The 22,085-nt window shown below is 44.7% G+C and overlaps 1 protein-coding gene across 1 annotated transcript in view; it reads right to left on the reverse strand.

The window, feature by feature from the left end:
• LOC126237088 (protein split ends-like) overlaps positions 1–22,085 on the reverse strand; it is a 373,733-nt gene that overhangs the window by 97,853 nt on the left and 253,795 nt on the right. Inside the window, exon 3 of the mRNA XM_049946892.1 lies at positions 290–469. Within this exon, the coding sequence (XP_049802849.1) occupies positions 290–469 (180 nt within the window). The remainder of the gene's footprint in view (positions 1–289; positions 470–22,085) is intronic.

A 22,085-nucleotide genomic window follows, 5' to 3' on the forward strand; every position in this document is an offset into this window, starting at 1 on the left:
ATACAGTACAAAACACAACAGGCATAACAAAGCATCCAACACAGATAGGCACAAGATCACGGCACTACCACAAGTTTTCTACGGCAAAGCATACACATAAAGAGACACAAAATGTAGTGTGATAAATATATACTGCAGAACACTGAGAACAAAAGCATGCACGACTACTGTAATGGCAGACACTTAAGAGAGCGAGAGCTATCAAGATGGGAATGAGAGTGTGTGTGCACAGCGGTCAACGCAGACACTGCCCCGGTCCCTAGCGGCTTGGTGCGGGTGCGGCGAGTACCTGTCGAGCAGCGGTGGGTAGGGCCCGTTGCGGTAGAGGCGCTCCCGCTCCCTGGCGCGGCCGCGCAGGGGGTCTGCGGCGGACCACGCGGCAGCGGCGGCCACGGCGGCGCGGCGCAGGTACACCGCGTCACCCTCGCGCGCGTAGAAGTGGCTAGACCGCTCGAAATCATCGCCGCCCCTGAAACACACACACTGCATGCCACCGGCGGCTCACGCGCCGGCACCGGCTCCGACCCGTCATCGCGCTTTCTCGCGAGGGCCACCCCTCCTGACGTACTACAATATTCTGCCGGACAGGGATCCCAACGCTATCTCCGACCTACGCCGACGGTACTCGGCTGCCCCATAAACCCGTACTGACCGTTCGAGGCTTTCATCTGGCGTAATGTTAACCCTCCCAAACATCACATTCGAGCCACTCTGACCCATCCGCAGATGGAGATACTTATTATACAGTTACAGATCTTTTCCCCGCATTGTACGCGTCATTTCGTATTAGAGACCTCTGCGCTTGCCGCCTATAGTTCAGCTCATTCGGAGGGAATTGCAACCGCGAAAACTATTCAATAATTTACAATGTTCTCCTGTTCTCGTCGCAGCTGATTAATAGTGTGCTTTCGGGTGTATAGTGTGCTTTAGAGTGTGTAGTGTGCTTTCGGGTGTACAGCGGAGTTGTTACTTCTTCATTTTATGAACGACATTTCGACGACTGACCCAATCGTCGTCTTAAGGTGCTACGAGCTGTCAGTTATGCGTACTCGTGGCTTGCACTCCAAGCCATTCCAGTTGTGCATAAAATAAGAGTCAAAACTCAGCTGTACACCCGAAAACATGCCATTAACACCAAGGTATACTCTGAATCGTGTCAATACGATGAATCTTTTCACGGACTGTGCCGTAAGTCTAAAGTTCTGCTTCTCACAATAGTGACGAAGGTGAAAAATCATCTTGGGTATTACTAAACCGTTTCAGCTGTACTGAGTCCTTTATTTTTAAATCATTATCGGTTTCATGGCACTAAAAGCCACATCTTCAGGTGGCATATAACTAAAACATAAGAGAGAGCACGTGGCCGCGCCCCCTATTTGTGATTGCGTACACATCGAAGAAGCCGACCAATCCACCATATTGTAATTCGGCTGTTTTATTCTATGACATACCGCATTTTAACAGTTTTTTGATCTGAATGACAACGAATGTTGAGTATAAAATTTCAACCTTTATAGCCTTTATTTTAGTTATACGTTCACCTGAAGATATGGCTTTTGGTGCCTCGAGACTGGTAGTTATCTAAAAATACAGGACTAAATACAGCTGAAGCGGTTTATTAATATCCAAGTAGATTACTCACGTCTGTGGTTGCCCTACCTACAAGGTTGTCTGCAGAACGTGAAGAAGACTGTTTAGAAGAAAGAAACGAAAACGGGGTTTTAACGCCCCGCCGGCAACGAGGGCATTAGAGACGAATCACAAACTCGGATTAGTGAAGGGAATCAGCCGTGACTTTTAAAGGAACTAGCCTAGCATATAGGTAAATCGCGGAAAACCTAAGCCTAGAACGTCGAACGAGGAATTAAATCACCGACAACCCGAATACGAATTCAGTCTATTCCCACTGCCCACGTGGCTCACTATAAGGTTAAGCACTAGCTCAGTTAGAATAGAATCAGCCGTAGCATTTGTAAACGAACCATTCCGGTGTTTCGGAAAACCGTCGAAACTCTGAACGGGGAATGAATGTCGTTCCTTATACATTCAGTCAATCAACTGAGACACCCCACACGGGTCGATTTCTGCAGGTAAATCCGGCAGTGATATGAACTACAATGATGAGCAAAAAAACAAAGATAGAAGGGAAAGTTCAGACACCGGCCCATGTAACTTAAATTTATATACTAATACCATTCACGTAGTAACTAATTAAATTACTGCTCTATATCTGACCATTACTATTTCACTTGTAATGTTGCAGTAGGAAAATATGTATGATCTGAATGTTAAATGATATGTTCAGCGTATGAAAAATATCTGTAACCTCCTTAATAACAGTAATCGATTATGAAACAGAAATTTAAAAAGTAAGTCGCAGTTGGCTAACCCGACGTTCACAATGAAAGACTTAATTATATATAATTAACCTATGGGCGTTTCCGTATCAGTGACTCATTCTGTATGGAAATTGCATTGACGACACCATGAAGGTTCAGTTTCGAGTCCCTGGCCGGCATACAAATAGTTTCGTTGGCGTAATTCAACACATAGCACGCTACAAATCGTAAATTTCTTTCTGAACATTGTAGAGGAGATGTACAGAGGGCTGCATCGCATTCCAAGATGTGTGGATCAAAAGTTATGACAGTGAAGATGTGAGCAGCAAACCAATAGAGTCATTGTACTCATAATAGACGTTGCTGACCCAGAGCACCAATCATACTCTTCTGTAATTGTGACTGATGACGTGAAATGGTGAAGAAATGTTTTGTAACGGGAGGAAAACAAAACGTGAAGTTAAGCCCGCTGGTTTGCGTGTTTTCAGTGGATAAAATATGACGGCAGCCAACTGAAATGATTCATTCAAAGTCTCTCTATTCATCATGTTTGTCCATTTTATTAACACGTAAATGTCAGTTAGCTAAGTCAAGCCTGCCTGTCCCCCCCCCCCCCCCCCGGACCCTTCAAGTGCCTACAACCCAGGACCCAACCGATAGTTTAACAAACTGCGAAGATCTAACAAGGGAACCTCCCCCATCGCACCCCCCTCAGATTTCGTTATAAGTTGGCACATGGATAGGCCTTGAAAAACTGAACACAGATCAATCGAGAAAACAGGAAGAAGTTGAGGGGAACTATGAAAAGCCCGCATCTCGTGGTCGTGCGGTAGCGTTCTCGCTTCCCACGCCCGGGTTCCCGGGTTCGATTCCCGGCGGGGTCAGGGATTTTCTCTGCCTCGTGATGGATGGTTTTGTGTGCTGTCCTTAGGTTAGTTAGGTTTAAGTAGTTCTAAGTTCTAGGGGACTTATGACCACAGCAGTTGAGTCCCATAGTGCTCAGAGCCATTTGATTTGAACTATGAAAAAAATAAGCAAAATACACAAACTGAGTAGTCCATGCGCAAGATAGGCAACATCAAGGATATTATGAGCTCAGGAGTGCCGTGGTCCCGTTGTTAGCGTGAGCAGTTGCGGCACGAGAGGTCCTTGGTTCAAAGTCTTCCCTCGAGTGAAAAGTTTACGTTTTTTATTTTCGTAAAGTTATGATCTGTCCGTTCGTTCATCGACGTCTCTGTTCACTGTAATAAGTTTAGTGTCTGTGTTTTGTGACCGCACCGCAAAGCCGTACGATTAGTAGACGAAAGGACGTGCCTCTCCAATGGGAACCGAAAACATTTGATCGCAAGGTCATAGGTCAACCGATTCCTTCACAGGAAAACACGTCTGATATTAGATTAGATTAGATTAATACTAGTTCCATGGATCATGAATACGATATTTCGTAATGATGTGGAACGAGTCGAATTTTCCAATACGTGACATAATTAGGTTAATTTAACAACATACTTAAGTTAATACAACAACTTTATTTTATTGTTTTTTTTTGTTTTTCTTTATTTTTTATTTTTATTTTTTTAAATTTTTTTTATATTTTTTTTGTTTTTTTTCTTAATTTATATCTAAAAATTCCTCTATGGAGTAGAAGGAGTTGTCATTCAGAAATTCTTTTAATTTCTTCTTAAATACTTGTTGGTTATCTGTCAGACTTTTGATACTATTTGGTAAGTGACCAAAGACTTTAGTGCCAGTATAATTCACCCCTTTCTGTGCCAAAGTTAGATTTAATCTTGAATAGTGAAGATCATCCTTTCTCCTAGTATTGTAGTTATGCACACTGCTATTACTTTTGAATTGGGTTTGGTTGTTAATAACAAATTTCATAAGCGAGTATATATACTGAGAAGCTACTGTGAATATCCCTAGATACGACACTGGTGACGGCATGTGCGTCACATGACAGGAGTAAGAATGTCGACCCACCTAACTTGTACGTTTGGCGAATGGGTAAAAAGATTCTTCTACCTTGCCCGATTTAGGTTTAATTGTGGATGTGATAACAAATGAATGCAACAGTTTTCCCTGTGCTCTGTCAAAACATATGTTTTTAACGTTTTCAAATTTTTCCGTGTGTAGAGCGTCAAATCCATCGGACGAGCGGACGGACAGATAATAATTGTCTGCAAATAAAAAAGTAAACTTTTCACTCGAGGGAAGGCTTGAACCAAGGGACCATGGCGCTCCCGAGCTCATACTATCCCTGATGTTGCCTATCTTGCGCACGGACTGCTCAGTTTGTATATTTTGCTTATTTTTTTCACAGTTCCACACAACTTCTTCCTGTTTTCTCGACTGATCTGTGTTCAGTTTTTCAAGGCCTATCCAATGTGCCAACTTATAACTAAATCTGAGGGGGGTGCGATGGGGAGGTTCCCTTGTCAGAACAGCGTTCTGCGGCCAGTAGTTAGCTGTATGCTCTAGCGCTGACAGCTATTTCCATTTTGGTTAGGATATACTGAAACACAGAAACCCTAGTCTTTCTTCAGCGTAGTTTATTATCATGCATATGTCTAAAATCCAACGTGGAATTATGACATTACGATGATGAGAGTAATCAACTAAAACACATGGATACAATATGTATTGCTAATATAAAATATTTGTACACAGAAATTTGCAAAAGGAAAGACTAAAGAATTTGCTGTAATCTTTCATGGTTCAATTTGCAGGACATTAACATTCGCCCTGATTGCATCTGAAATTTTGTTATCCATTAGAATTATTTTAATGGAAAAAATGGCCTCAAGTGGCCAATTAAATATTTCAAGAAAGATGGAGTTTCTGACAAAAGTGGAATTTACGGTTGCCGCACTCAGTTTGGCGAGTGGGCACGAAGAGCCACGTACTTCTGATTAGCTACCCTAATAAGACGTTTCCGCCATCTTTTTGTTAAGTACAGCGTCCCGTTAACCGTTGGGCACGTCAACAGATAATGAATGACACAGTTACTAATAAGAACACAGGCAACATGAACATGGAAGCACACTGAGACATCGTGTAGAAACATGCTGCGGGTGAGATACAGCCCTCTTCCAGAACACACAAGCAAACAGCACACATGATAAAGAATCAGTGCTCCATTAACATGGACATTCTGAGGAAACTTGCGGGTTGCTATGTATATGCTATTTATACAACTAAAGCTTGTTATATAACCAGGTGAAACACGACACTGAAATGCAATATACATTAGTAAAAATAACACTAAGAAACTTAAAACATCGTAACACATAGGAACATATTTGCGTGCAGGGATTAACACACACAAAGAATTTTAAATTTTGAACTGTTTCCAGCATTCCTATTTTAAGCAATAAAGAAAGAAAAAAGGGCGCAACGTCTCTCAGCGGTTGACATTATATATAAAGTCACACAGATTACAAATGACAATTCACTGCGAACTTCTGATCTAACAAACGTATATATGGAACACAATTAATTGCTTCATAGAGTTTAATTTTCCATCTTGTTTTCCGGAATAATGCCATTATTCAATAGTGCATAAAACGTGAAGTACATTTATCGATATAAACTTGCGACTAATCTGTTGCAATGCAGTACTGGCCACGTTTGAGATCACCACGTTAGATCCCTGTTTCGAATACAAGAAGATGAGTTACGATCGATCTGCCGTAGTAGGTCAAGTTTCCATTGCTTTGCCGCAAGCCTTAGTACCGAAACCAATCATATCAAATAGATGAAACAATCAAAGGCAAAATAGCGTAAAACATTTCAGAATTCGTTGGATGAAATTTTAGAAAATGGAACATACAATGAAAGCTTGACTAGTAATTTTCCAAAAACCTAACTGTTCCATGTACTCCACCTTCGCTGCGGTAATCTTGCCTCAAAGTACTTTTTTATGCTATCGACTATATACAAGTTTAAATGCTTTAGGGCTAACCGAGGTATTTAGCTAGATTAGCCAGGAGCGTTAAAAATCTATTCGACTTCGTAACGTTGCACAAGATTTGAGTAGACGTCATGTATTAAACAAATTATTATATTCGTTGCTCATAAAATGTTGTGCTCGGATGCTCCATCATCTACATGAATTCACTACACACGCACACACACACACACACACACACACACACACACACACACGCACACACACACACAGGGCAGGCAAGTTTAGTGCGTACCCCAGTTGACACCGCACAAATCACTTCATTTTTGATGTGAAGCTTAACCAGTCTTCTTGTCCACCTCTCAAATTTTTTCCAGCAGTTAATAAGAGCTTTCTCTTCGACACCTGCCTTCAAACAGTGTGGTGCCTGTTGATGTGGCGACGTCTACTTCCGCTGGTTTCGAGAGCGTAGACTGAGACGGCACGTGCCTGTTATGTAGGTACGTGATCCGTTCTCTTTTAAAGTGTGTGCCGACAGTGCTTGGAAAACACACATACCTCCATGCATTTATTTATTCATTTTTAATTACGTCAAAGCACTACCTGAGAACTTTGCTAACAAATGGAGGACGGCAACCGTGGCCCGGATGAAATGTTCGTCACAGAGAGGGGGAAAAAACACTTCTTTCAGATTTTAGCTCGACACTTCGTAGTTTTTAAGAAAATCATCACCGAAGTTTGCTCTGGCGCCCCAGCCCCTAACGACTATAACGAATTAGTGAGGCAGTCCGGTGCGATATTTGTAGCTTCTTTCAACATCTCCTGACACTGAAGTCCATGTTGCCCTGTTGGATGTTCTACTGTGCATGTAGAGTGCACATACTTTTGTCTCGTCTATTGTATATTGAACATATCTAGTTCCTTAGAGGACGTTTTTTTCTTCCTTTAGCACGGTAGTTTGAACCGCTAAGACAAGTAAGTCTTCAGTAGAGTAGAATTTGATGCTAGGCGTCAGGGCGGTCACCAGTTTACTACGTGAAAAGTTTGGAACCAGCATGGAGCCTTGTGCTGCGCCCAATGCCAACGTTGAAAGAGCAATGTGTCAGAACATTCTTCATGAAACAGGTCAGTTTTTTGCTTGATGTACATGTTCTCAAAAATAACCACGAGACCATCCAGACTCTGCAACTTCTGTATTTAACAAGTACGAGGGCTGGATATAGATCGTTGCTTTCAAAATTTATTATACTTTTGTGTATATATTGTATTCAACTGTTGTTTTGTCTCATAACGAAGTAAAATTGTTATAATTTTGGTAGAAACATTGAATTTCCTCGTTGCACGGAACGAAGGAAGAAAAGAAGTAAGGAAAGCAGATGATCTGATCGATGAGCAATACGAAATTCCAGCTGACCTACTTCTAAGCTATTATAATTAGAATAAGTACGCACTTGTGGAGCTAAATATATGACACGATAACATGCGAATAGTGTATGATGTTTTTAAGCTGAGAAAGTAGTTGTAGACACCATTCTTCTAAGCGAAACTCTCAAAACCAACGTGAACAACAATGCCTTTGAAACTTTCTGGCAAGTTTGGCTAGGTCTCCCTCTCAACTACTTCTAAAAGCGAACAATTCTCCTGTATAATTTGATGGACTTGCACTGTTGAGAAAAAGAATATTGCGGAGCAACAGCCTTTGAATATTTGACAATTTACGCTTAGTAAAGTGTTTTTATGGTTAACACTGCACTTAGCTACCTATTATAGCGTAAGCACTATCCGAGGATGGTTGCTAGTCAAGCGTAAACAATCATCATCTAGTTGTTACAACATTATATTGAGATCAAGACCAACAAAATGTATAACGTATAACTCAATTACCCAGCCAGTTACAGCGTGAACTCCGGCAGCTTTCACATTAACAAACATTGTCAGAGTTGAATGAAGTGATAAGTGTCAGATAAAAATCCTGTGACTGATCGGTGATCCCTAGTCTGGCACTTCACAACTGAACCACGGGCTATTATTATTATTATTATTATTATTACTCCGGTCCTCTAACATCATCATACGGTTACTTAAGTGATTAACTAACACATGCGGGAGGGAGTAACTTTATTCCGAGGGGACGATTTGGAGTGTGAATGTACAGCATCCTAGTCCCAAAGCCATTTTGCAACGTCCTCTCGCTGTAACTCACGAGTTGGTATTCATTAAATGAAGCTTTACAAAGCTTTTAGCGATTTAGGAAATCACAGAAGACCTACATCTGGATGGTGGGACAGGAATTTGAACCACCATGTTCCCAAGCACTAATATGAGTGCGCCACCTCCGTACTGCTATTCAGAACACCATAGTCGGCAAAATAGTCGTGTGGAATGCAACACATCAAACGGACGTTAACCGACTTAGACATACTTACTTACCGTCACCAAGAAACAATACGGCTCCGAAATTAGTCTGTTCCAGTAAAACTGAACACTTACTGTGTGTAAGTCCCATTCTGTTGTGTCTAAGGGCAAGACAAAACAGCAACAGAAGTGGCATTAATTTTCCGCGTATGACTTTCATAAAATAATATTTGGTCCAAAAAAAATTATATGTCAGTGCGTTAAATTTAGGAATGACAGAAGTGTCACATTAATATCAGAAATTACATTTCTTAGATCGGTGAAAGCAAGCAGTACACACACACACACACACACACACACACACACACACACACACACACACACCAACACACACACACACAGAGAGAGAGGGGGGGGGGGGGGGGAAGGTGACAAATATAATTGAGAAAGTGTTACCCGATGGGTTGCCAAATCATTCGCTCGAACTGTCTAGATCGTCCTTCAAACCAATCCCAAACAATTGTGGCTCGGTGACATGGCCCATTGTCATACACCCATAAAAATTCCATCGTTGTTTGGGAACATGAAGTGCAAGAATGGTTGCAAACGGTTTCGAAGTAGCCGAATTTAACCATTTCCAGTCAATGATGGGTTCAGTTGGACCACAGGACCCAGTCCATTCCATGTAAACACAGCCCACACCTTTATGGGACCACTACCGACTTGGGCAGTGCCTTGTTGAACATTGGTTCATGGCTTCGTGGAGCCTGTGCCACACTCTATTCCTACCATCAGCTATTACCAACAGAAATCGGGACTCATCCGACCACGTCACTGATTTCCAGCCGTCGAGGGTCCAGCCGATATAGTCACGAGCCCGGGACAGGTGCTGCAGGCGATGTCGCGCTGTTAGCAAAGGCAGTCGCATCGGTCGTCTGCTGCCACAGCCTTAATGCCAAATGCACTATCCTAAGGAATACGTTCGCCGTACGTCCCACATTCACTTCCGCGGCTATGCCACGCTTTGTTGCTTGTCTGTTACCATTGGCGACTCTAAGCAAATGCCGCTGCTCTCCGTCGTTGAGAGAATGCGATCGGCCACTGCGTTGTCCGTGGTGAGAGGTAATCCCTGAAATTTGGTATTCTCGGAACACTCTTGACACTGTAGATCTCGAAATATTGAATTCCCTAATGATTTCCGAAATGGAATGTCCAATGCGTCTAGCTCCAACTACCATTCCGCGTTCAAAGTCTGTTAATTCCAGTCATGCGGCCATAATCATGTCGGAAACCTTTTCACTTGAAATCACCTGAGTAGAAATGACAGTTCCGCCAATGCACTGCCCTTTTATGCCTTGTGTACACTATACTATCGCCATCTGTTTATCTGCATAACGCTATCCCATGACTTTTGTCACATCATTGTAGGATCAAGATGGTAATTGGTCCAACATCTATGAACTCATCTATCAATCCATACAATCTACACAGTAAAAGACAAAATTATAGGTACGAGAAGGAAATGGAATGAGTAACTTGTAAGTTAAAAACTAGATCAGATAATTCGACGCAGATCACGAAAGCAATGCGACGTTACATGCATATTTATTAGTGAGTTCACAAACATGGTTATGCTGCTGCTGCTCATCATTATCATCATCATCTTATAATGATTATGCTGGTGATGGTGGTACGCTATTGAGCTTTTTAACGACAGTGGGTAGGTGTACGCAAACGGTTCATATCAGCTAACAGGAAAAATTATGTAAGACTAGCATCACGAAAAGATAACTATTATCGTGGGACTGTTGTGTTATCTGAGTATAGCATTTGCTGCTGGGGTAATGAAGCAATATAAGCATTGTTTTCCAACAGATAATTGTTGTGAAACCCATTCACTTTCCAAACCGGTTACCTGAAATATACGTGTGTGCAGATGTTTTAGTTTTGTGTCCGTCCTTCGAATACGTTCAATATAATGTACACACATCAAAAGAAGTTTTGCATCACCCCGGTTCCCTGAACTCCTGCAGATAGATGTTGACTGTGGACACTATCACAGAGACAGTCGCTCTGACTGTTCAGAGATGTCACTAAACCCACCAAAAGTGTAAACAGCCATGCATGAGCAGCACCTATTAGACGGGGGGAGGGGGGCGGGTGTCCAACAGCCGACCAGGAAGGCGGATGATGACGCTTTGGGTTGAGGGGGCGCTCGACATCATGGTCATCAGCGCCATGACGAAAAGTCAACATGAAACCTCATGGGTGGAGACGAAGGCTACCCCCAAGTGCGGAGCAGTTTATAACTTACTAAAGTCTGCAGCCCTCCCCCACCAGTTTAGGGATGAGGCCTGACAGTTCACAAAATTTCACCACTCCATTAACACTGGTATCGGTATCTGCGATGATGGGGGGTCGATCGCCAGCGAGACCGAGGGCTGTCCTAATATCCGTATACAGGACACACGTAGCCAAATATGCTGAACTGAAAGCGGCACGCCACAAAACATCACAGAAAGGTGGATCCTCCCCCCCCCCCCCCCCTGGAGGAGGAAGTCATGTGTGAAAGGGCTATGAAAGATGCGCAGTCTGGTAAGCAAAACCTACTTCCAGCGGCGAGACTGACACGAAGTCCGCCTAGCCTTTGTGGTCGATTTGAGCGACTGCAGTTTGTTGTCTGATACCTGTAACCATTCAGTATCCCACTGACGCATAATGCTTCTGTCAGAAAATAAGATAATTGCGTGCAACGCGATGGGACATGGATGGACAGTATCGTCCCAACATGCTTCCTTGGCAACTTTGTCAGCCATGTCGTTCCCCTGTATCCCAACGTGGCCAGGTACGCAGAAAAAGATCACCTGCCACAGCGTTGGAACCGGGATCATGGATGAACTGAATCAGCCAGCGGCTCTACCGGATACATTTGATGAAGTGCTTGCAGTGCACAAAGAGAGTCTGAACAGACAAGAAAACTCGTACGGTGATGTCTGTGAACCCTCTCCAGTGCCATCAGAATGCCATATAACTCCGCATCATATTTTGTAAATTGTTCTGGAAGACGCACTTATAAAACCCTATCAGGAAAAACCACAGAACAACCGAGAGCATTCTCCTGCTGGGATCCGTCTGTATAAATAACGATAAAACTATGGTACATACTTAAAATGGACGAAAACCAAAGTGTAAAAACCAGATCTGGATTACAACTTTTCGTGAACTTTGTCAAGCTTAAAATCACTCTGGGCCTCTGAAGACACCAAGGCGGCAGTGCGTTCCATCCCTGGGTGTGTATTTTCATGCCAGAGAGATCCAGATCCTTGAGACAGTCCGTAGCACTTATACCAAATGGCTGGGTCGCTTGGGGCCGATTCCTGAACAGTCGTTCGAAGGTGGGTTGGATCACTGAACTAAATGCCAATGACTGAGGTGATGCTGAGATTTTCGGCGCCTGTCGAGCCAAAAGGATACGTCGCCGAAACCGGAGTGGTGGCTCACCAGCCTCTGCACACAGACTCTGAACTGGGCTGGTCCGAAAGGCTCCAGTCGATATCAAAAGCCCATATGGTGGATAGCATATAACATTCGGAGGACCGACCCGTAGACCACGCTGCCATAATATAAGCATGATGAAACAAATGCCCTATAAAACTGCAGGAGTTGGGACCTGTCAGCTCCCCATGTTTTTCCGCCAAGGCATTTGCAAATGTAGTTCCCATTCATGAAGCTGGCGAAGGATGTTGTACCTCCAAGTAGTGTCATATGGCTTTTCGAGGTCAAAAAACACAGAAACTAAATGGTTTCGGCGTAAGAAGGACTCCTGTATCGCCGTCTCCAGTAGAATTAAGTTGTCAAGAGTGGAACAGTGGCGCCTGAAACCGCACTGGGAGCGGCACAGGTGACCTCAGGACTCGAGCAGCCAGACAAGGAGGCGGCTGACCATGCGTTCAAGAGTCTTACCCGTACAACTGGAAAGGGTGACAACTGTTAGGAACGCTACAGTCCTAGTCAGGTTTCCAGAATGGAATTAATATTGCCTCCTTCCAAGTCGTGGCGTACTGTCCATCAAACGAGATCTGCTTCAATAAAATTCTTCAGGGTATCAGACCGCATCGTCATAATTTAAAATGCGCCAACGTTTCGGCCAGCGTTGCAGCTAGCCTTCATCAGGGCCTTACGTTAACTGCTAAATGAACACACTTGGTTCCTTAAATAAACGTTGGCGCATTTTAAATTATGACGATGCGGTCTGATACCCTGAAGAATTTTATTGAAGAAGACAACGGCCGCGGAAGCCTACGCTTACATTTAACCAAACGAGATCTGATTGAAACAAGAGAGGAGCTGACCTTTCGCTTCAGGGCACAGATAACGAGGCATGGTATAATGGATCTCATCAGGTCGTCTGAGGTGGTTACTTGACCTGGGGGTGGACTCTGTGGTAGTCCTTTGGGTCTCATGAGTGATATGGGCCACCGCCTCCTGGGCACAGTCCCTTCGTTCAAAAATAGCCAAGCCCCACAGCACATTGTGGGCATTGAAGTGCCCCACAAGGAGGAATGGGCGTGGGAGTGTCTGGAAGAGGTCTGCCATTGCGTCCGCATCCAAAGCGCCAACGGGGGGAGGGGGGGGGGGCAGGTACAGAGAACACACTGTGATAGTATGATAGTAAAGGGTGTGACAACTTTCACAGCAATTGCTTCCATGGTCGTGGTAAGAGGAACAGGAGAGGAGTGGTATATGTCATCAAAGTAAATAGCCACTCCACCTTTAGCCCTGCCTCCAGTGGCATCGTCCTCGTCCTTCCTGTATATGTGGTAGCCCCGTAATGCAGGTGTGTCTGTGACTTTAAGACAAGCAGATGCAGAAAGGTCTATTCTGGACCAGCAGCTGCAATTCTTCCAAATGTGAGCGATATCCATTCAAATTCCACTGCAACACAGAAGTCCCTATGGAAGCCATTGGTTAGCGATGGTGGTTCTTTTCTTTCTCCCTTGGAGGTGGTGATTTACCGGAGAGGTCAGGGGGAACGTTAGCTGGTTCTGTGCTCTCTGGTTCCTCCTATTGTATGTCCATACCCTCAAGAGCATAGTCGCCATCAGAAAGTGAGAGAGCTCGTCGATCCGAAGGTTTACCTACCGCTTTCTTGGACTTAGAACTACATTTCGAAGGACGTTTTTTTCTTTACTGACAGGAGGAGGCGGCTGCCTGGGTTGCGGGGATGGCTTAGTTGGCTTCTGATGTTGGGGAGTGGTATTGGCTTAGGTGGTAAGCTTACTGCTGACGACTTCCGAACGACATCAGTTGCAAGTGGAGCGTATCCCCACAGGTACATCGACAAGCGCATGTGCTCGTACTGCAATCTGTGGTCTGAGTTTGTGTGGAGGCATCACACTTAACGATTGTTGTCTTAAGGGCTGATGCAAAAGAAGTAGCAAAAACCGGTGGTTGCTTGGCTTTCTACGCCTTTTTAGCTTCACCATAGGGTAGGTGTCTCTTTACTTTCAACTCATGAATTTTCTTTTCCTCGTAGTAAATCCCACACTTTCTGCTCCACACTGTGTGATCCCCAGAGCAGTTTACACATTTCGGAGGAAGTGTAAAAGAAGTCCCTGACTCGTGAGCGGAGCCTCCACAATTGCCACAGGTAGTTTGCCCGTTACATCCCATTGTGGTATGGCCAAATCTTTGACATTTATATCATCGCACGGGCGAACCTTAAGGCGGATATAGCTTGCAAGGATATGTTCGGTAATTCGGGAGTACTAAACGTTAGAATAAACGCCGATTTTTCCAATTTGCTATTGACTCTCCTCATATAATTCTGCACCTCCGTGACGCCCACATTCTTCCACTCTTAACGTAACTCCGCGAGGTCCATCTCCATTATATCGGAGCAGATAACCACGCCCTTATTAAGTTAAGTGTGTTATGCAATTCAGCCTCAACTGGGCAGTCACCTAAGGCTTTACATCCCAGAAGCTTAGATATTTGGTTGGAATTAGCAGTTTCAACTAAAAGCGTGCCATTACGAAGTCGTTTGACACTTTTCAGAGACCCAACAATACCTTCCAATGCCTTGGGAATATACACTCATGATCATAAATTAAAGATAATTGCAGAATGTGGTGCCACGCAGGCATTGGTGATAAGGCATTGGTGATAAGTTGAGAAAACCGTCCCGAAACACATGTGCTACAAAATGCCACTGTTTCCTGCGCTGCACATGTAACCTGGCATCAATATGGGATACGATCACCATGCACATGTACACAGGCCGCACAATGGCTTGGCATACTCTGATCAGGCGGTCGAGCAGTGTCCGAGGGATTTGAAGACGTGCAGTGATACGTCGACCGAGAGCATCCCAGATGTGCTCGATGGGGTTTAGATCTGGAGAGCAGGCAGGCAACTCCATTCGCATGATATCTTCTGTTTCAAGGCACTTCTCCACGATAGCGGCTCGGTGGGGCCGCGCGTTATCATCCACCAGGAGGAAGGTGGGACCCATTGCACCTCTGAAAAGGCGGACATTCTGGTACAAAATGACGTCCCGATATACCTGACCTCTTACAGTTCCTCTGTCAAAAAAATGCAGTGGTGTACGTGCACCAATCATAATCCGACCCCACACCATCAAACCACGACCTCCATACAGTTCCCTTTCAAGGACATTAAGGGGTTGGTATCTGGTTCCTGGTTCACGCCACACGAAAACCCGGCGAGAATCACTGTTCAAACTATACCTGGACTCGTCCGTGAACATAACCTGGGACCACTGTTCCAATGACCATGGACTGTGTTTTTAACACCAGGCTTTACAGGGGCTCTCCTGTGACCAAGGGTTAGTGGAATGCACCTTCCAGGTCTCCAGGCGAAAAAAAAAAAAAAAAAAAAAATGTCTGTTCAGTCGTCTGTAGACTGTGTGTCTGGAGACAACTGTTCCAGTGGCTGCGGTAAGGTCCCGAGCAAGGCTACCTGCAGCACTCCGTGGCCGTCTGCGGGCACTGATGGTGCGATATCGGTCTTCTTGTGGTGTTGTACACTGTGGACGTACTGTAGCGCCTGGACACGTTTCCTGTCTCTTGGAATCGTTGCCATAATCGTGAGATCGCGCTTTGTGTCACACGGAGGGCCCATGCTATGACCTGCTGAATTTGACCAGCCTCCAGTAGCCCTAGTATTCTACCCCGAATGCACCGCATTGTCATACCCCGAGGTGATTTAAACCCGCAAACCGCCCACCAGAGCGTTGTTTCACCATGTATCAGCATTATCATTAATTTATGAGCATGAGTGTAGAAAGGGGATATCTTCTCAGAGCTTCCCCCGTTTCGCTTGGCTACAATAAAAGATTATACCACACTAATGCACTGTTGTTATCACTCTGAGGCTTCTTTTCGGGAGGACTGACTAACCGAGTTCTCTTCGTGGAATGGGTGGGGTGCTGCCTGACAGTACATCCATCCCGTCAGGAGTAGTAGTTTCATGAGACAAGTCCATAGGGATCCCACGAGACGCTAGGGAAACAACTGTCGACCCAGGCAGAGCCCCACATGCCAAAGCAAGGCTGATACAACTGGGGGGCAGCAGGTGCCCCAGAGGTTGCCCGCTTAAGACTGTTTCACCTCAATAGCCATTCACCTCCTCAGCACGTAGCACACCTTGAGGTTGAGTTTTTTTTTTTTTTTTAAATAGAGGTGTGTACCTTCCTCGCGGTTCAGGCGGTGAAGCCAAGATCCCTGTTCTCCGAAACACACAACATTCCACCGCTACGCTGCACGGTGGTCGCTGAAGTATGACTAAAGTTTGCGGTGACGGAGGACTGGTGGCACTTACCAGCCCACTTACCAACCCCGCGGTCGCCAGGCTCATACTCAGCAAACACATGCTGAGCCCCTGAGGAGACCAGGAAATAGGTAGTACACGGGTCGTGTTGTCTGTAGTTCAACCATGCCTACACGGTCAATACCGCGGTTCGATCGCGTCCGAATTGTTACTTTGTCCCAGGAAGGGCTCTCAACAAGGGAAGTGTCCATGTGTCTCGAAGTGAACCAAACCGATATTGTTCGGACATGAAGGAGATACAGAGAGACAGGAACTGTCGATGACATGCTTCGCTCAGGCCGCCCAAGGATTACTACTGCAGTGGATGACCGCTACTTCCGGCTTATGGCTCGGAGGAACCCTGCCAGCAACGCCACCATGACGAATAATGCTTTTCGTGCTGCCACAGGATGTCGTGTTACGACTCAAACTGTGCGCAGTAGGCTGCATGATGCGCAACTTCACTCCTGACGTCCATCTTTGCAACCACGACACCATGCAGCACGATACAGAGGGGCCCAACAACATGCCAAATGGACCGCTCAGGATTGGCATCACGCTCTCTTCACCGATGAGTGTCGCATATGCCTTCAACCAGACAATCGTCGGAGACGTGTTTGGATGCAACCCTGTCAGCCTGTACGCCTTAGACACTCGGTCCAGCGAGTGCAGCAAGGTGGAGGTTCCTTGCTGTTTTGGGGTGGCATTATGTGGGGCCGACGTACGCCGCTGGTGGTCATCGAAGGCGCTGTAACGGCTGTTCGATACGTGAATGCCATCCTCTGACCGATAGTGCAACCATATTGGCAGCATATTGGCGAGGCATTCGTCTTGATGGACGACAATTCGCGCCCCCATCGTGCACATCTTGTGAATGACTTCCTTCAGAATAACGACATCGCTCGACTAGAGTAGCCAGCATGTTCTCCACACATAAACCCTATCGAACATGCCTGGGATAGATGGAAAAGGGCTGTTATGGACGACGTGACCCACCAACCACTCTGAGGATCTACGCCGAATCGCCGTTGAGGAGTGGGGCAATCGGGACCAACAGTGCCTTGATGAACATGTGGACGGTATACAACGACGAATACAGGCATGCATCAATGCAAGAGGACGTGCTACTGGGTATTAGAGGTACCGGTGTGTACAGCAATCTGGATCACCACCTCTGAAGGTCTCGCTGTATGGTGGTACAACATGCAATGCGTGGTTTTCATGAGCAGTAGAAAGGGCAGAAATTATGTTTATGTTGATCTCTATCCCAATTTTCTGTACAGGTACCGGAACCGAGGCGATGCAAAACTTTTTTTTTATTTGTGTATATGGTAGGTTTTTTACTTCATTGAATGGTGTGCCTGAGAAAGAATGCGAACTGAGAAGGTTACAATGGTACAGTGTCATTAAGTAATATAAGAATCAATACTTTCCAAGGAGTTACTGTATTATTGCGTCTCGTTGATAGTACGCTGCTTCAAAGCCGGTGGCTTGCTTTTTATCTCTACAAGTTCAGGCTGTGAAACGAAATGCTGTGCAACTCGATACTCGTAAACACACTAACGAAATTCAGTGACTGTTCTGAGGAACACACACACACACACACACACACACACACACACACACACACACACACGCCCGAGGGAGGACTCGAACCTTCGCCGGGACCAGCCGCACAGTCCACGACTGCAGCGCCTCGGACCGCTCGGCTAATCCCGCGCGGCGCGTAGTTGTTAAGCGGCCCAGCTGACTACGTTGATTTGCATTATGTATCGAGCCACACAGCTGCACGGGGGACAAAGTGCGAATGCTTATTCTAACAAGTTTCTTCTAGAGGTGAATGTACTAGATTTCCGTATCTCATATGACAAAAGCAAGTAGCAATTCACAACTTTTGCCATCCTGAAGTTCATTACAAAATTTTGCATCGTTCTTAACGTTAGGTGGAATCTCGTCCGAAAAGTGGCAGGGATTAAATGGAATACATACTTTCTACCGTAACATACGATACATGGAACACAGTATTTGGCACTCTGTAAATGGAATGTTCTCCAGTTAATCACTCTAACCACACGAAGGTTATGTTTCGTATTTACTTTGCTATCATTGCATTTGAAAAACACGAAAGTGTTGCACAGCAAATTCACACAGCACAGAAACAAGTAATAGTCGGTATGACGAGTCCCCTCCTCCTCTCTCCATCACTCCCTCTATCTATCTCTCGTGAAGCGTTGTTGGGAGCACAGTACGACCAGTCGAACCGATGTAACTATATTAATAGGAAGGTGTGGTCGTAGTGCTTTATTTCGTATCGAAGGAGTGGCGCATGAAACTTGCAGTTCCTTGGTGCCCTCCATGACGAGTCTGTCCGTTATGGCTTTTTACCCTCTGCTGCTGTTGACGAAAGCGTTCTTGCTGGTTGCTACCGTGTGGCTCTGAGGCACAGTGAGACGCTAACAGCGCAAAGGGAACTACACAAATCAGATGCTACGTCAAAACTGGGAATGGCGACATCCTCAATGGGTCAATGAAAATAATGTTGTCAAAAAAACGGAAACACTCAGGACGAAAACCGGTCTGGAACGTGCCACCAGAAGACTCTTCGGGCCTATCTACACCTGTAATTCACACGTGTGAGGTACATATATTTTTTATGGGTACTTTACTTCCTGACAGAATAACACGCCACTTAGTATTTTTCTTGGTACAAAGGGGAGGTAAAAAACAGATGCTGGCATACCTCGTAACGGGAGTAACTTGTTTCAGTATTAAAATGGCAGGAACAAGTAGCCACACAATAACTGGATGTTTAAAGTTCGCCGGCCGCTGGTGGCCGAGCGGTTCTGGCGCTACAGTCTGGAACCGCGCGACCGCTACGGTCGCAGGTTCGAATCCTGCCTCGGGCTTGGATGTGTGTGTTGTCCTTAGGTTAGTTAGGTTTAAGTAGTTCTAAGTTCTAGGGGACTTATGACCTCAGCAGTTGAGTCCCATAGTGCTCAGAGCCATTTTTTTTGTTTAAAGTTCTGTCTGCCAAGGAGAGAATTATGGCTCTTCTCTACACTTAGAGAGAAGTGTTGAAACGTGCAGAAACCCCCCCGCAAGAATCGCTACAAAGTAGTGGTCGGAATGATGACTGTAGAGGCGCTACTCATCCAAGATGGAGACTAGGCTGTTGTGGCTTACACTCCAGCTGTGTACAAGCAAATCAGTCAATATTATGAAACTTCCTACTTCGCAAAATTTCCTAAACAATCTATCTACAATACTACTTTTCCCCTACGTCACTTTGTCTCATTACCTCGCTTGGACCTTGGAAAGGTTGGGGAGTTTCTTTGGAAGAAAAACTGATGCACACCTGTGATGATTAAAGTTTGCAGTTGTCAGATCACACTTGGAGAATACGTTATGTGTGCTTAGGCCAATGAGATTCAGTATGTGTATTTAAAATTAATCTGAAGAAGAAAAACAAATGCACCCATATAGGATAACTTTTCTGGAATCCTGTGTATGGTAAATGCACTGGTAGGAGTACATCCACCCACATCTTCCGGGGGCTCAGTCGCTGATCAGTACGGCCTGCTCTTCTGGAATAAATTACTCCGTTCTCTATCCAATGTGTTTTTGACAAACATCAAATCCATGTTTCAGGTCTTCTGTATTCGTAAAATCTAGAATCGAATAATGCCTCTGACCTCTCCCTTTACCTACCAAAACACCACTTTTTCGAGCCTGAAAGCGAATCATTACACTTCTACCTCGAATGACTGCTTTTAGAGCACACAGCATCATTCCGCATAGCACAAATCCTCCTCGGCAGTGTAGACAGGACCACGCATTTCTGTTTACTAATTTTTCATATTAAAGTCTCTTAAACGTGAACTGCGCAAGATCTCGAGGCAAATTCTTAATTACTAAAGAATTTTGTGACAGTTAATACGAAACAGATATAGTTCAAACTTAATGCCAACGAAGTTGCAGAAGCAATGTGAAATACCACGTTGCTTTCTATGTAGAAGTTGAAGTGCCTTTTTTTGATGTCTTCCTCTGACATTTTGTTCATGTGTCAACTACGAAATTATATCGTGTGGATCAGTCCTTGGGCAGTGTAATACTACATATACACTTTCATGGCGGGTACGAAATGAAAGTAAGCGAGCGGCATCGGAACTATTTACTTCGAAAAGCTCAGAAATACTACTGCGGCCCTAAAAAGAGCGATTCAGTTACGTTACGATCATGTGCATCATTCATCTCGGTTAAGTTCCAATGTTATCAGTAAACGAGCTGCGTACGCACTTGTGTTCGGAAAATACAACGGTTGACAGAGAGCGGCTGTATCACGACACAGAATTCTACAACTCACTTCCGTACACTATGGGACATGACGACTAACGCCGGGACGTTGATTTGAAGCATAAACTGTAATATCTTGAGCATCGATAATTCAGCATCAAGGCTCCTGAGTCCTGAAACACGTCGAAATGTCTGTTACCAGCTCAGCACTTTTCGATCTTCATTCTGTGAATACGAAACAGGGTAATGCCATCTAATTCTAGGATCTACTACCAGATCTCCTTTACGCCTCAATATATTCCGCAAAGAAACAGTAATTACATTGTATGCCAGAATGCAGAGCAAAAATGTGTAAACCGTCGTCGAAAGTCATAGACAGTAATTTAAAAGCGAAACTAAACGAATGCAACATACCTAACCACATCAGTGCAATATATTGCATCATCAGTAGACTCTACAATATCAAAACGACGAAGGAGACAACGTCCCACACGAAGTCGCGCCTGCTGAGTATAATTAATTTTTCAAGTTAAAATTTTGAATTGACTCTAGTAAGAGAAAGGTTCTTAGAGGTTCCTTTAGCCATGAAGTGCTAATAAACCAATGCCTCAAGAACATTTCCAAAAGCTTACACATTCAGACAAGATTTGAACACAAACCCTTACCGTTTGGCTGATTTCTAGAGATGTGACGAACACAAACACAGATCACATAGAACTCAGGGCATCTCAGAAGTATATCCTTGAAATTTTAGAATCCCAACCCTGGACAAAAACTGAGAAAAGACGTAAACCCAATTTTAAAAAACAAAGGAATACAGATAAATTATGGCAGAATTCAAGAGCAGTTAGTCGTTCGGAAGTCTGAGTTCCTTCCACGTATGTTCTATCGGGGATCCAGATCTTGGGATCTTGCTGGCCATGTAAGTTCCTCAACATCACGTCTGTTTCATAGAGACACGTGCCATGGGTGGATGAGCATTGTCCAGTTCAAAAAGGCTACCACGACACTGTCACATTAAAGATGCACTCAGAGTTGCATCAATCAATACCAGTCGTGATCTGAAGTCATACTCCGTGACTCCCCAAACCATGTCGGTCTCTCCCAAGCACTGGAAGAATGGAATCCCTCCCCAAGTCGCCGCCATACTCGCCGACGATTGTCATCCGAGGTACCGGTAGTGTAGAGCCGCGATTGATCCCTGAATACAATGCGTCACCATTCATCATCAGTCCATGCTTCCCGGTGGTCATGGCACTTCTCCAAACACAGAAATTTGTGTTGTGGTGTTACCGGAAACCTACGCGTAAGACAGTAATTACCTATTCCAGCTGCTGCTAGTCGCCGCCCAATGATGC

The sequence above is a fragment of the Schistocerca nitens genome, chromosome 2 (assembly GCF_023898315.1).
Source record: "Schistocerca nitens isolate TAMUIC-IGC-003100 chromosome 2, iqSchNite1.1, whole genome shotgun sequence".
In the NCBI taxonomy this organism is placed as follows: Eukaryota; Metazoa; Arthropoda; class Insecta; order Orthoptera; family Acrididae; genus Schistocerca; species Schistocerca nitens.